The 14,729-nt window shown below is 53.9% G+C and overlaps 1 protein-coding gene across 1 annotated transcript in view; it reads left to right on the top strand.

Annotated features, from left to right (window-relative positions):
• The window catches only part of Bcl9 (BCL9 transcription coactivator), a 65,394-nt gene extending 56,789 nt beyond the window's left edge, over positions 1-8,605 (top strand). The window contains exons 7-10 of the mRNA XM_042685627.1: positions 144-243; positions 2,395-4,630; positions 5,891-6,154; positions 7,479-8,605. Of these exons, the coding sequence (XP_042541561.1) occupies positions 144-243; positions 2,395-4,630; positions 5,891-6,154; positions 7,479-8,572 (3,694 nt within the window). The 3' untranslated portion in view covers positions 8,573-8,605. The remainder of the gene's footprint in view (positions 1-143; positions 244-2,394; positions 4,631-5,890; positions 6,155-7,478) is intronic.
• Positions 8,606-14,729: the final 6,124 nt, after the last annotated feature.

Below are 14,729 nucleotides of genomic sequence, written 5' to 3'. Positions count from 1 at the left end.
GACCAACAACAACAAAAAAGAAACAAGCTTCCTTTGATTTCTTCTCATTCAGCACTGCCTATGCAAGGTTACTCTGGGGTTGAAGTGTTTGGAGAGTGTGTTCCACTGAGTGCTCCTTGGCTCTGCCTCTTCTGTTTCTGCAGAGCTGCAGAAGCTGTATTGAAGGGCCAAGTTGAAACGATCGTCTCTTTCCACATCCAGAACATCTCCAGCAGCAAGACAGAGAGAAGCACAGCCCCTCTGGTATGTTGTAGTAGTGTAGTGGCTCTGGGGTTTTCCTTGGGCCACAGGGCAGTGGGGGATGGGGGTGGGATGATGGGGAGGTGGCACACTAAAATGCATGGAGCTAGTCTTCACACATGGGCTGCATTCTGGGCATTCACCCTAGTTCTAGCATTGCAGGCCTTAGGCATACTCTTCTAGCCTCTTCTGCCAGAATGCCGGTTGATGATCAATTTCCAGGGGAAGAAGGTATAAAGAAGAGAAGAATTATTCAGATACCTCAAGGTTTCCTTCATGGAACTATCTCCAGGAACACTTGAATTCTGCAGAGCAGATTTGTGTTTTAAAAAACCAAAACAAGAAGCTTCATAATGCTCTGGAGTAAGCTGAAGAACATAGAAGCAACAACTAAAACTACTGTACTGGTGGACACGATGATGGTGCCGTAATTAGAGTCTCAGTGGTTTTCAGAAGGATTCATTTCACAGTGAAAGCTCTTACCTGCTTGGTGTTTTCAAAATTGTAAGAAATCACTGTTTCTCATCTGGATCTTAAACACCAAATACAAGCTGCATTAGAAAAAAGTATGCAGTGTTTTTGTTGTTATGTTTTTTTCTTTTGGTGCCAGTAATGGGGTTTGAACTTAGGACCTTCAGTTCTTAACTTGGCTTTTTTACTCAGTGCTGGAACTCTTACCATTTCATCCACACTTCCACTTCCAGTGTTTGGCTGATTAATTGGAGATAAGAATCTCATGGACTTTTCTGCCTGGGCTGGCTTTGAACCACGATCCTCAGAGCTTACCATCCTAAGTAGCTTAGGATTATAGGCGTGAGCCACCGCCACGGGTGCCTGGCTTCACATAAATCTTTATATGTGCACGAATACCTGCAAGTCACGCATTTATATGCACACATGTATTCACAGATTGTAGATTCACAGATTGTAGATCTTTGTGTATATGATGCATAAGCTGTTCATACGCCTAGACACAATGATTTGTGTATAGGGTTACACATAGGGAAACATCTCAGAGACTTAAGTGGGAAGGACAGAGCGAGTTTTAGAGGTTTGAGAATACATAGTGGATTCAGCAAAACAAGTAGAAGCAAATGAACACAAGGAAGGGAGGTGGAGATGCTAGAAAGTCCCCAAGACAGTTTGTAGACCAGGGCCTCTGTACTATCTTGAGTCTTGGGCCAGGGCATGCATACCCATCCAGCTTACGGTCATGGTATTCAAGCCACCTATCAGGTGAGCGCGCTTTTATCCAGTACTTACTGTAGCAGTGGCACTTAATAAATAATAATAAGGCAATCATCCAACCTGTTAGAAAGGGCAGCTCACTGGCTATTGGGAAGGACAGATCCACGAGCGAGATAGCCTTGGATTGCTCCATCAGTGCTTCCTGCCTGCAGATTATCTTACTGCAGTTAATGTCTAAATGCTTATCAAATATGGAATCGGTGATCACAAACCTCCAACAGAAACCAGAGATGTCAGGTTCCCCAGGAAACTCAAGGAGGCGATTTTCTTACCCAGCCCGAGGAGTGCTGGGCAGCTCCACCCTGCTCTGCTGCTGGGTGCAGGGCTGCCTCCGTTTGCACCTCCACTTGGAAGCAGCAGAGTGTGTGATTGACAGAAGTCTGCACACCAGTTGTATTGGTGTTGGGTTTAGTCTTCCGTATTCAGAGGAAGTAAGCTTGCCCTGAACAGAAACCACACTGAACTGGTTGCAATCCAACCTGTTCTTCAAAATACTCCAACATGCTCAGCATGGCATGGTGGCTGTCTCCTGGCAGGCTTATAAAGTTATTGAAATCTAATAGCAAGATAAAGAGGATATTACTTGATAGATCTTTTTTTCAATCTCCCTGTCCCAAAAAGGGCCTTTTATAACAAGACTTTTGATACTTGCCAGAAGTGGAGCTGTGGATCAAGTGGTAGAACACCAGCCTTGAGTAAAAAATTCTAAGAGACTCTCTGGAACTCCCTGAATTCAAGCTCTAACAGCAGCACGTGCACATGCGTTGTGCACACATGCGTGCATGCACACACAACAGCAAGCGCCAGATTAGATTAATGTGATGAGGACAAGTCTGATAATCTATCTTGTTCTTTCAAATGTTCTTATTTTACCAGTGATAGTAAAACAGTGTCCCTTATTTCTAGAACACTCAGATACCTGCCCTACGGAATGACCCAAAACCTCTTCCACAGCAGCCCCAGGCCCCAGCCAACCAGGACCAGAATTCTGCCCAGAACACCAGACTGCAGCCGACTCCACCCATTCCGGCACCAGCACCCAAGCCCGCCGTGCCCCCACGTCCCCTGGACCAGGAGAGTCCTGGGGTAGACAGTAAACTCATTCCTCCGGTGGGCAGCCCTGCCAGCACCACCCCGTTGCCCCCAGACGGTACTGCGCCAAACTCCACGCCCAACAACCGAGCGGTGACCCCGGTCTCCCAGGGGAGCAGCAGCTCTTCAGCAGATCCCAAAGCCCCTCCACCTCCACCAGTGTCCGGGGGTGAGCCCCCCACGCTGGGAGAGAACCCCGACGGCCTGTCTCAGGAGCAGCTGGAACACCGAGAACGTTCCTTACAAACTCTCAGAGACATCCAGCGCATGCTCTTCCCCGATGAGAAAGAATTCACCGGAGCTCAAGGTGGGGGACCCCCGCAGAACCCCGGGGTGTTAGATGGACCCCAGAAAAAACCAGAAGGGCCAATCCAGGCCATGATGGCCCAATCCCAAAGTCTAGGTAAGGGGCCTGGGTCCCGGACAGATGTGGGAGCTCCATTCGGTCCTCAAGGCCCCAGAGACGTCCCCTTTTCTCCCGAGGACATGGTCCCCCCTCCTTTGAACTCCGACCACCTGGACCACATGACTCCGGAGCAGATCGCGTGGCTGAAGCTGCAGCAGGAGTTCTATGAGGAGAAGAGGCGGAAGCAGGAGCAGGTGGTGGTGCAGCAGTGCTCGCTGCAGGACATGATGGCGCACCAGCACGGGCCGCGGGGCGTGGTCCGGGGGCCTCCCCCGCCCTACCAGATGGCCCCTGGGGACGGCTGGGCCCCGGGGGGCGCCGAGCCCTTCCCGGATGGCATCAGCCTGTCGCACTCTCTGCCCCCGCGGGGCATGGCCCCCCACCCCAGCATGCCCGGCGGCCAGATGCGCCTCCCCGCCTTCGCCGGCATGATGAACTCCGACCTGGAGGGGCCCGGCGTGCCCGGCTCGGCGCCTCGGCCGGGGCTCTCCGGAGTCAGCTGGCCGGACGAGGTGGCCAAAATCCCGGGGGATGGCCGGAACTTCCCTCCCGGCCAGGGCGTCTTCAGCGGGCCCGGCCGAGGGGAGCGCTTCCCCAACCCCCAGGGGCTGTCGGAAGAGATGTTCCAGCAGCAGCTGGCCGAGAAGCAGCTGGGCCTCCCGCCGGGCATGAGCATGGAGGGCATCCGGCCCGGCCTGGACGTGAACAGGATGGTGCCCGGCTCCCAGCGCCACCTGGAGCCGGGGAACAACCCCATCTTCCCCCGGGGTCCGGCGGAGGGCCCGCTGAGCCCGTCCAGGGGGGACTTCCCCAAGGGCATGGCCCCGCAGCTGGGCCCCGGGCGCGAGCTGGAGTTCGGGCTGGTGCCCGCCGGGCTGAAGGGCGACGTCAGTCTCAACGTCAGCATGGCGTCGGGCGCCCAGATGATACCTCAGAAGATGAGGGAGGCCGGGGCCGGCCCCGAGGACATGATGAAGCTGCGGCCGGGGAGCTCGGAGCTGCTGCCCGGCCAGCAGAAGATGGTGCCCCTGCCGTTCGGAGAACACCCCCAGCCCGAGTACGGCCTGGGGCCCCGGCCCTTCCTCCCCCTGGCCCAGGGGCCCGGCAGCAGCAGCAGCAACAGTAGCAGCTTGCGGAACCTCAGAGAAGCCGTCGGGCCCGACCAAAGGACTAACAGCCGGCTCAGCCACGTGCCACCACTACCTCTCAACCCCTCCAGCAACCCCACGAGCCTCAACCCCGCCCCGGCCGGCCAGCGGGGCCTGGGACGCAAGCCCTTGGATATATCCGTGGCCGGAAGCCAGGTGCACTCGCCCGGCATGAATCCTCTGAAATCGCCCACCATGCACCAAGTCCAGTCCCCGATGCTGGGCTCCCCGTCGGGGAACCTCAAATCTCCTCAGACTCCCTCGCAGCTGGCAGGCATGCTGGCGGGCCCGGCTGCTGCTGCTTCCATTAAGTCCCCCCCAGGCCTGGGGTCTGCTGCTGCTTCACCCGTTCACCTCAAGTCTCCATCGCTTCCCGCCCCGTCCCCTGGATGGACCTCCTCCCCCAAGCCTCCCCTCCAGAGCCCCGGGATCCCTCCAAACCACAAGGCCCCCCTCACCATGACCTCGCCAGCCATGCTGGGCAGTGTGGAGTCAGGTCAGTGTGCCTCTGTCCTCCTCTTCTACTCGAGCCCGATGCAGTTTCTTTTCTTTTTTTTTTTTTGGTCGGTTGTGGGGTTTGAACTCTGGGCCTGGGCACTGTCCCTCAGCTCGTAAGCTCAAGACGAGCGCCGCTTCCGGGTTTCTGGTGATTTATTGGACTTTCCTGTCCCGGGTTGGCTTTGAACTGTGATCCTCAGATCTCAGCCTCCTGATGAGCTGGGATTACAGGCGTGAGGCACTGGTGCCGGACCCATGTAGTTTCTTTAAGAAAACCGAGACTAAGGCCGAGTCCGCAGCCTTTGCCAGCATGTGTGGCAGGCAGGACACGTACTGATGAGTGCCCGTTGGCAGCGGTGTATTTATGCACGCGGGTCCAGTCCTGGCAGGGCCTGCATGTGGCACATGGGGTTGTTGAAAGGAGGGAAACGTGTCAGTTCCCACTGTCTTCCCAATGGTTAAATGAGACCTCATGAAACACTGGACCCACCTCCTTGAAGGTGGGTCCCTGCAGCTCCAAAGATCCCGAGCAGAACCCCAGCCCCGAAGACAGCAGGTGCTCTCACACTCGGCTGCCTTTCCAATGTGTGTGCTGACTGACCCTAGAAACGGTTCCCCAACCCTGGGGAACTTGTCTCCATGATAGATTGCCGTAGTCACACACCACCTACAATTTCTTAGGATTTTCTTCCCAGGAGAGGCTGGCGCTGAGGATAGTTTGGGATGGTGGGGGGTGGTTGCTCAGTGCAAGCAGCCCCAAGCCGTAAATACCAGGTTGGTGCCGGCTACACTGACGCAGGACATTTATCCCACCGAGCCGAAGCATTGGTCTCGGCAGGGTAGCAATAGAGCGGCACAGCTGGCCCTCCGCTCAAACACCTGGAAATGGTGGAAATGAAGAGTTTGGGTCAGGTGATGCGGCCAGTCTTAAGTCTTGCTTCCAGACCCGAGTCAGATTCTCAATGGAGATTGGCCAGGGAAAGAAATTCCCTCATGTCATACTCTTGTCTATAAACCCTGTTCTCCTCGTGCTGGAACTAACATTCCTGACACATTCCTGGCACGCATGCTTGTGTCCCCGCACCCCTCTCTGCAGGACGGATGGGGGTGCCTGGGAGCTAATTGCAGTGTTCTGCCCACCTTCCTCCTCCTCTTCCTTCCCCATCTCCTCCCTGGCCTCGCCAGCTTAGGATCCTGGGATTCAGCAGCCTTCCAAAGGAATCTAATTCTCTGGCTGTTGGTTTGGTTTTATTCGTAGGTGGCCCTCCAGCTCCTCCGGCTGCCAGCCAGCCTGCCTCTGTGAATATCCCCGGAAGTCTTCCCTCCAGCACGCCGTACACCATGCCTCCCGAGCCCACCCTCTCCCAAAACCCGCTCTCCATCATGATGTCTCGAATGTCTAAGTTCGCCATGCCCAGCTCTACCCCATTATACCATGACGCCATCAAGACAGTGGCCAGCTCCGACGATGACTCCCCGCCCGCCCGCTCCCCCAACCTGCCCTCGATGAATAACATGCCAGGTGAGGAGCTGCCCCCAGCTGGAAAGTGTCTTCTCAGTAGCTAAATGGGGAGGGGGGGGGGGGCGGGTGACTGGGGCCTCACTACCCTGAGGCTTTCTCCTGCCAGGCTAGTGTGCTTAGTTGGAGATAATCGTCTCAGAGATTGATCTTGTTTTGAACCTCCTTGGATCTCAGCCTCCTGAGTAGCTAGGGCTTACAGGTGTGAGCCACGGATGCCCCTCTAAGATAACACTTGGATTAGTTTGCTTCAGAAGAAAGCAGGTTTCCTTGTAGTTCTGTACCAAGATGGAGTGTGTGTTTTCTGAGGTTTTAGGGGTCCTCCTGCAGCAATACTTTAAAAAATGACTTCTTCATCTGCTGATTGGAATTTCTTTAGTTCCTAAGTATTTTCCTGGAAAGGCAGTTGGTCCCAGGGTGTCAGGCAATGGAAAGCCGCCATTTGCAGGGTGGGGGTGGGTGGTCTTTCTTTGGGACTGGAGAGATAATAAAACTCTTCTTTCCCTACTTGTTCTACTTGCCTCCATTCCTAGTCTCTCCCCCCTTCCCATTTCCCCCCCCCTCCCCAGCAGCCTTACTCACAGGAAGGGGTCAGGAGGAGCTACAGCTGTTTGATTCTGATGGTTACGATTGCTACCTGTTGACCAGGCAATCCTAATTAACTAGGCTGGGAAATGAACCACAACCAACACCACTCCCCTCATACTTTATTTGTAATCCAGAGAGAGCAAATTTTTAGATGTCCCAGAGACTATAGTAGAACTATAGGGGCTGGGTAGGTGGCTCAGTGGTAGAGCGCTTGCCTTGCATGCCTGAGGCCCTGGGTTCGATTCCTCAGCACCACATAAGCAAAAAGAAAAAAGCCAGAAGTGGCGCTGTGGCTCAAGTGAAGAGCTGAGGGACAGCACCCAGGCCCAGAGTTCAGGCCCCACAACCGGACCCCCCCCCCCCAAAAAAAAACTGTAGGCTTTTCTTCCCAATAGAAGTTATCACTTCTTAAGATATTTTGTGTAACCTGGACTTTTAAATGGTCTCTTTTTAAGGCAAGATAAAATTATGTCAGTTAAGCCAGGCACTAGTGGCTCACATCGATAATCCTAGCTACTCAGGAAGCTGAGATCTGAGGATTGTGGTTAAAGGCGGGGAGCTGTGTGCTGGTTGTTTCTCCAGCACAGGTACTTGCACCTAAGGAGCAAAACACTTTTTTTTTTCCCCTGTCCATCTGTTCAACCCTGGCGTCTGTGAGTTGCTTTTGTGCGGGTTGACTCCTTTGATACATTTATCTTTCTAGGAATGCACATTAACACCCAGCCTCCTCGAATTTCAGGTCCCAACCCCGTGGTTCCGATGCCAACGCTCAGCCCAATGGGAATGACCCAGCCGCTGTCCCACTCCAATCAGATGCCGTCTCCGGGCGCCATGGGGCCCGGCCTCCCTCCCCACGGGGTGCCTGTGGGGCCAGGCCTGATCGCCCACAACGCCATCCTGGGCCACGGGGCCCAGGAGCCTGCCATTGGGCCCCAGGGCCGCATGGGCTTCCCCCAGGGCTTCCCCCCGGTGCAGTCCCCGCCCCAGCAAGTCCTGTTCCCCCACAACGGCCCGAGCGGGGGCCAGGGCGGCTTCCCCGGCGGCATGGGCTTCCCGGGCGAAGGCCCACTCGGCCGCCCGGGCAACCTGGCCCAGGGTTCCGCAGACGCCGCACTTTGCAAGCCCGGGGGCCCCGACTCGTTCGCCGTGCTGGGGAACAGCATGCCGTCGGTGTTCACGGACCCGGAGCTGCAGGAGGTCATCCGGCCCGGCGCGGCGGGCATCCCCGAGTTCGACCTGTCTCGCATCATCCCCTCGGAGAAGCCGAGCCAGACGCTGCAGTACTTCCCGCGTGCCGCGGCCGCCGAGGCGCCCGGCCGCAAGCCGCCGCCGCCGCCGCCACCGCCCGGGCCCGGCTTCGCGCACATGCCGGGCGTGATGGGCGAGCAGGCGCCCCGCATGGGCCTGGCGCTGCCGGGCATGGGCGGCCCGGGGCCCGTGGGCACCGCGGACCTCCCGCTCGGCACGGCGCCGGCCATGCCGGGCCACAGCCCCATGCGGCCTCCCGCCTTCCTGCAGCAGGGCATGATGGGCCCGCACGCCCGCATGATGTCGCCCGCGCCGCCCGCCATGCCCGGCCAGCCCGCGCTCATGAGCAACCCCGCCGCCGCCGTGGGCATGATCGCCGCCGGCAAGGACCGGGGCCCCGCCGGCCTCTACAGCCACCCGGGCCCCGTGGGCTCCCCGGGCATGGTGATGTCCATGCAGGGCATGATGGGACCCCAGCAGAGCCTCATGATCCCGCCGCAGATGCGGCCCCGCGGCATGGCCGCCGACGTGGGCATGGGCGGCTTCAGCCAGGGCCCCGGGAACCCGGGGAACATGATGTTCTGAGCTGCTACCGTCGGAAGGCCGCGGCGGGACGGACGTAAGGACGGACGCTCGTCCGGAGGTGACTCCGGGGGTAAGGGGAGGGGGGAACCCCGGGCCGCGCGCACGCGAGGGGCGGCGGGCAGCCCCGGGAGGAGCCGGACCCGGGGGCGCGGCCGCGGCGCGGCGGGGACATCTCCAGAATGTACGGATTCACCGAGAAACGAAGGGAGTCGTCCGATCCACAGCTGGGCGTTCTGCTTCTGTTTTCTTTCTTTTTTTTTTTTTTTTTGTTCGTTTGTTGTTTTAAGATTTATTGTTTAAAGTTTATTGCCGGGGCGCCGTGGCCGGGCCTCGGGGAGGGGGCGCCGGCGGCGGGCGCCCCGCCCGCCTCTCCCAGGACTCCTTGCTCTTTCTTTCTGCTCGTTCGTTCGGGGCTTGGGGCTGTGGATTTGGGTTGTTTTTTGTTTGGGGTTCTGTCTCCGTGTGCGTACTGTACTATATTGTAAAAGGGATTTTAGCAGAGATTCTAGGGGCAGAGACTCGAGTCTCCGGGACGAGACGAGACCAGGAGGCCGCGCGCGCACGGCCCGTCTTCACACCTTGGGACTATTTTCTTTCAACTCCAGTATATAGAGAAAAGAAAAAAACAAAACCAAACTACGACCTCAGCGCAGAGTATTAACGAAAAGCACAAAAACAAAAAAAAAGGAACGAAGTTCGGCGAGGGGCGGGGGGCGGGGCCGCGTTTCTTTCTAAAGATGACGACGCTTAGGACCTTGGTTTTTTTGTTGTTGTTGTTGTCGGTTTGGTTGTTGGTTTTCCAGTTGCAGTGCTTTCCTGAGCACAATCTACACTACACAACCCGATCACGACGTTTTTCTCCCCCTCTCTGTCCAGTCCCCTGGGTTAGGGGTGTTTCCTCCCCCTCCTCTCCTCATCAGTACCCCCATATTCTTTGGGGGCACATGCAGTGTCGTGGCCCCGGCAGGGAGAGCTCTGTCGGGGTGGGGCGGCCTCTGGCCTTTCCCCCTTCGCCTCTTCTCTTCCCTACTGTCCTCTTCCTCGCTCACCTTGTTTTCTGTTCTTAGGAGAATTCCCAGGTGAATTGTATTCATGTCGGGAGTGGAGCAGATGCTAAAAGCTATCCAGGCCTTTTTGTTTTGTTTGGGTTTTGTTTTGTTTTGAAGTTTTGTGGTTCCTTCTTCCCTTTCTTCTCTCTTCCATGCGTAAAACGTTCTGTGTAACCTCCATTAAATTTGGTACAAAACCACTTGCCGGAGCTGTGGTGTCAGAAAAATAAAATATATTGTTTCTTACAAAACAGAACTGTCTTTTTTTTGTTTTGGTTGCTGCTGTTCATGTGGACCCTGTTTTCCGTAGACTGGTGATATTGGGTTCCCCTGACTTGGAACAGAGCACTTCCATGGGAGTTGATCCATAGAGTCAGCCGGGAGGAATTTAATTAACTTCGCACCCAGCATTGGTGGCTCACACCTGTACACCTAGCTATTCAGGAGACTGGGATTGGAGGATGACGGTTAAAAGTCAGCCTGGGCGGACTTTTTTGTCAGTTGTGGGACTTGAACTCAAGGCCAGGGCACTATCCTTGAGCTCTTTTGCTCAAGGCTAGTGCTACTTCTGTGAACCACAGCTCCACTTGGAGGTTTTTTTTTTGTTGTTTTGTTTTTGTCAGTTGTGGGGCTTGAACTGAACTCTAGGCCTGAGTGCTGTCCCTCATCTCTTCAGCTCAAGGCTAGTGCTCTACCACTTGAGCTACAGAGCCACTTCCGGTTTTCTGGTGGTTTATTGGAGATAAAACTTTCACGGACTTTCCTACCCGGGCTGGCTTTGACCCGCAATCCTCAGATCTCAGCCTCCTGAGTAGCTAGGATTACAGGTGTGAGCCATCGATGCCTGGCTTCGCTTGAAGTTTTTTGAATGGTTAATTGGATATAAAAGAGCTTCACAGGGACTTTGAAGCTGCTCAGGCGGGCTGTGAAAAGGTAAGGGAAAGCGCCCAGGTCCTGAGGTCAAGCCTCCAGTACCAACACACACAAGAAAAAGTAGCTGCTCAGATGGAACCACTGAGCAGGACAGGACTGCCATGGAGGATCGTCCCAACCTCAGCACTGACAGCCTAGCTATGAGCAGAAGGGCAGCCTTTCTCTGGAGGGCAATTCAAAGGCTGTCCTAGGAATTTTTAGGGGAGTTCGATGGATAGTTAAGAAGGCCAGAGGTGCAAGGTTAGCCTCAGCTGTGAGGTGGATGTCCCCGAGTCTTGCCGGGTGGAATACCACAAGTGCACCTGCGTGTGTGTCCTGGCTCTCCCCAGTCCACAGGCCTTTGTGGTCCCTTCTAGGCCTCACTCGCCTCATCCGCCCACCCGCAGCTGGCCCACCTCGCAGCACATCAGTCTTTCCCACACAGTGCGTAGCTAAGGGACTCGCTGTTGTGTATCTGAGCAGTTAATTTTGCTCTGGTGTGTGTGTATTCTTTGGCGTTGTTGTGGGCACTTGCGCCCTGCCTGTGGACGTCTGCAGGTGTTAACGCTTAGGTGGGAGAAGCTCAGCGAGCTGCCGCAGGTGCCGGCATCTGCGAACAAACCTGTCCAAATTGGGCTTTACTGCTGTTTCTCTGCTGTTTCTCCCTGGCTGTGCTCTCTGCTCAGTGCTTTTGAAAGCTCTTTAATCTCCCCGCCCCCAACAGTGGGCCTGTCTTCTCCATGTGTTCTTTCTGGACGTTTCTTGTTTTGAGGGGGCTGGTTCTGGGGATTGAACTCAGGGCCTCCCTCCTGCTAGGCAAGTGTTTGTATCGCTTGAGCACCCTACCCCAACTTTGCTCTTCCTACCTTTACTTCACAAGCAGCTGGGATTACAGGCATTCACTATCACACCTGGCAGGACTTATTGGTCTCTTTTTCCAACAACTGAGCTCACAAATTAAAAAGTCTGACCTAATCAAATGTATGCTACTGGTATTACATGTGAATATTTCATGTTGTAAAGAACTTAGGAGAGTAAAATGATTTTGTTTCAGGAATTCTGGCTTTAAATAGAAATAACAGGATAACAGCCAGGTAACAGAGCATGCAATGAGAGTCTTAAGAAGGGCGAGGGCTGACATTCATCCCCTGGTCTGCCTTCTTGGAAAGTTCCATTCATTGCTGCTTATAATGTGTTGTGGTCCCTAATGGTGGCTCCATTGCTTTCCTGCCTCAACTCTCAGGAAGAGTTGAGTCAGTAAAAGGATAAAGATAGCCAGGTGCTGGTGGTTCACTCCTATAATCCCAGTTACTCAGGAGGCTGAGATTTGAGGATCTTGATTCAAAAGTAATCTGGGACAGAAAAGTCAGCAAAAAGCCAGAAGCAGAGATGTGGCTCAAGTGGTAGAGCGCTAGCCTTGAGTGAAAAAAGTTAAGCAAGAGTATGGGACCCTGAGTCAGGTCCACTGCCCCTTCCACCGCCACCCCCCCCCACCCCCCCCCCACTCACCCCCTTCTTCCTTCTCCAGCGGCCAGAGCCATGGTAGAGGCACCACCAGATAATAAACTCCCATCCTAAAGGTGAATTTCACCTTTATTTGCTACAGCCACTGTCCTTTCTGTTTAAGTCTCTCAAGAGCCAGTGCTTAGTTCTCATCATTACCAACCTTCCAGAAGCTTCCCACAGCTCCCCTGTGCTTCCCTGAGAGCACTTTCTCTGGGAGACTTCTGTCCATCCCTGCTGGTCAATCTGCAGGCTAAGCCTTGCTCCTCGCTGTGCTTCAAGGCTGTGTCTGAGCTCTCGGTGCGAACACAGAGCCCAGCACCTTGCTAGCAACAGAGCCAGGCCCACTGCATTCGTTCAGACGGTATATAGTCGCAGGAGTTTATGGAGTGCTGTGGTTTAATTTGTTCTCTAAACCACAGGTCTCCTAGGCTTTGGTTCACTTCTCTGGAGTAGCTGTCAGCAGTTGAGCTATTTTAAGTTTCCTACACAAACACATTCATATGGATATTTATTTTTTCTTTATTTTGGTGCTGGTCCTGGGGCTTGGACTCAAGGGTCTGGGCACTGTCCCTTAGCTTTTTTCCACATAAGGCTAGTGCTCTACCACTTGCCAACTTCTGGCTTTTTTTTTTTTTTTTTTTTTTTGCTAGTTAATTGGAAATCAGTCACTCCAGTTTGTCTGCCTGACTGGCTTCAAACTGATCCTCAGATCTCAGTCTCCTGAGTAGTTAGGATTACCAGCTTGAGCCACCAGCATCTGGCCATATACAGGTGTTTAGGTAAGTTTATATGCACCTTTCAGATATTAAAATGTGTAAATAACTAAATGACAGTGTTGAAATGTCAGTCTCTCGCAAGGAAGTTTATTTTCCTTAGTTCTAGTGTTACCTTGGTGTTTGCAAGACCTTTAAAATATATTCACTTTTTTTTTTTTTTTTGTCGGTCGTGGGGCCTGAACTCTGGGCCTGGGCGCTGTCCCTCAGCTCTTCAGCTCAAGGCTAGCGCTCTACTACTTGAGTCACAGTGCCACTTCCGGCTTTTTCTGTTTATGTGGTGCTGAGGAATCGAACCCAGGGCCTCATGCATGCAAGGCAAGCACTCTACCACTGAGCCACCTTCCCAGCCCCATAGTCATCATTCTTAGAGTTCAGCCCCCATGACTGACAAAAAAATAAAAATTAAAAAAATCAAAGTGTAGTTAGTAATCCCAACGAGGAACGGCAAGGATCCCATCCATACAAAATGCGCCACAGAGGCCCGGGCCCTGTGGAAATGATGTGAAGAGGTAAGCAGGGAGCGTCTAACTTATTACCATGCTGTGCTAGGACCAGCTGAATTTAATGACTGTTTACAAGAGCCGACAGGAAGTGGAGGTATGGCTCAAGTGGTAGAGCGCCAGCCTTGAGGGAGTGCATGAGGCCCCAAGTTCAAGCCCAAGTACTGGCACAAAATAATAATAATAATAATATAAAGTTTTTAGGTACCTTACCCAAGTCTGTGTTATCCTGCATGATAGGGGAGAAGGTAGGGGAAGAGCCTGCTATGGGTGAGGAATTCGTGTGTATGAGCTGGCGACAGGCATCTTTGTGAGCACAACTGGACATAAGTTATGAAGCCGGGAGATCTGGCCTAGTAGTGAAAATGAGGCTCTCTCCTTGGAAGGGAGAATCCACAGGCAAAGGGGGACTGAGAACTACGCCACGAGGTAGCATGGCAAGCCGTACAGAAAGAAGCCGTAGGTGGGAAGTCTAAGATGCGTTGGGAGAGGCAGTGGGAAGGTGTTTTCTCAGGCTACTGTTGAGCTCTGTGGAATCCCAAAGCCTGATTGACACTTAAGTGGTGATAGAGCAAAACGTGTGTGTGTGTGTGTGTGTGTGTGTGTGTGTGTGTGTGTGTGTGTGCGCGCGCGCGTGCATGCGTGCGTGTGTGCGTGCGTGCTGGTACTGGGGCTTGAACTCAGGGCCCAGATGCTGTCCACCTCAAGGCTGGCAGGCATTCTACCATTTGAGCCACACCTCCACTTCTGAATAATGGCCTTTTTCAGTGACTGTCTTGCCTGGGCTTGCTTTGTACCATGATCTATAGATCTCAGCCTCCTGAGTAGCTAGGGTGACAAATGTGAGCCATCAGCACCTGGCTTAGAGCAATACTTTAACTAGGGTTGTACTGGGGTCACCAGATGCTCAAGCACATCCTTCCTCCTTTAAAGTTCTGAGTCATCAAATTAGAGGTCCAAACCCCGTCTGTGACCACATGAAGAATAAACTGAGGCCCGCCTCTGACTCAGACTGTCCAGAGGAAGCAGGATTCACAGGACCACAGAGTCTGAAGGTAAGCAAAAACTGGCTGGGACTTGACCTTGTTTCCAATCCTCTGCTCAGGTGCCAGCCAGAGGCCACAAGGTCCCTACCGCCAGGGCCCTCTTAGGTAGTCTAGTTCATCCACACTCAGCTCTGACGGTTTCAAAGGTTTCCCCTTGTACTGCTCCCTGGTCTTTATATTCCTGTCACTTGCATGTACTGAACTGATTGTGGTTCTCAGGGCCTACATACATCAAGTATTTAATATATCTGGTACTTAGCTCCCTTGACCCCTAATTACTGAGTTGTTGAGTTTACCTGGCTGTCTGATCTGGCTCTCAAACCTGAGCACCATTCTCTGGGTGTGCTCCAAGCAGTACAGGTGACACA

The sequence above is a fragment of the Dipodomys spectabilis genome, unplaced genomic scaffold, assembly GCF_019054845.1.
Source record: "Dipodomys spectabilis isolate Male_0828 unplaced genomic scaffold, ASM1905484v1 ptg000002l, whole genome shotgun sequence".
NCBI lineage: Eukaryota > Metazoa > Chordata > Mammalia > Rodentia > Heteromyidae > Dipodomys > Dipodomys spectabilis.
Note: the sequence above shows the minus strand (reverse complement) of the source record. Positions and strands in the feature narration are given on the sequence as shown.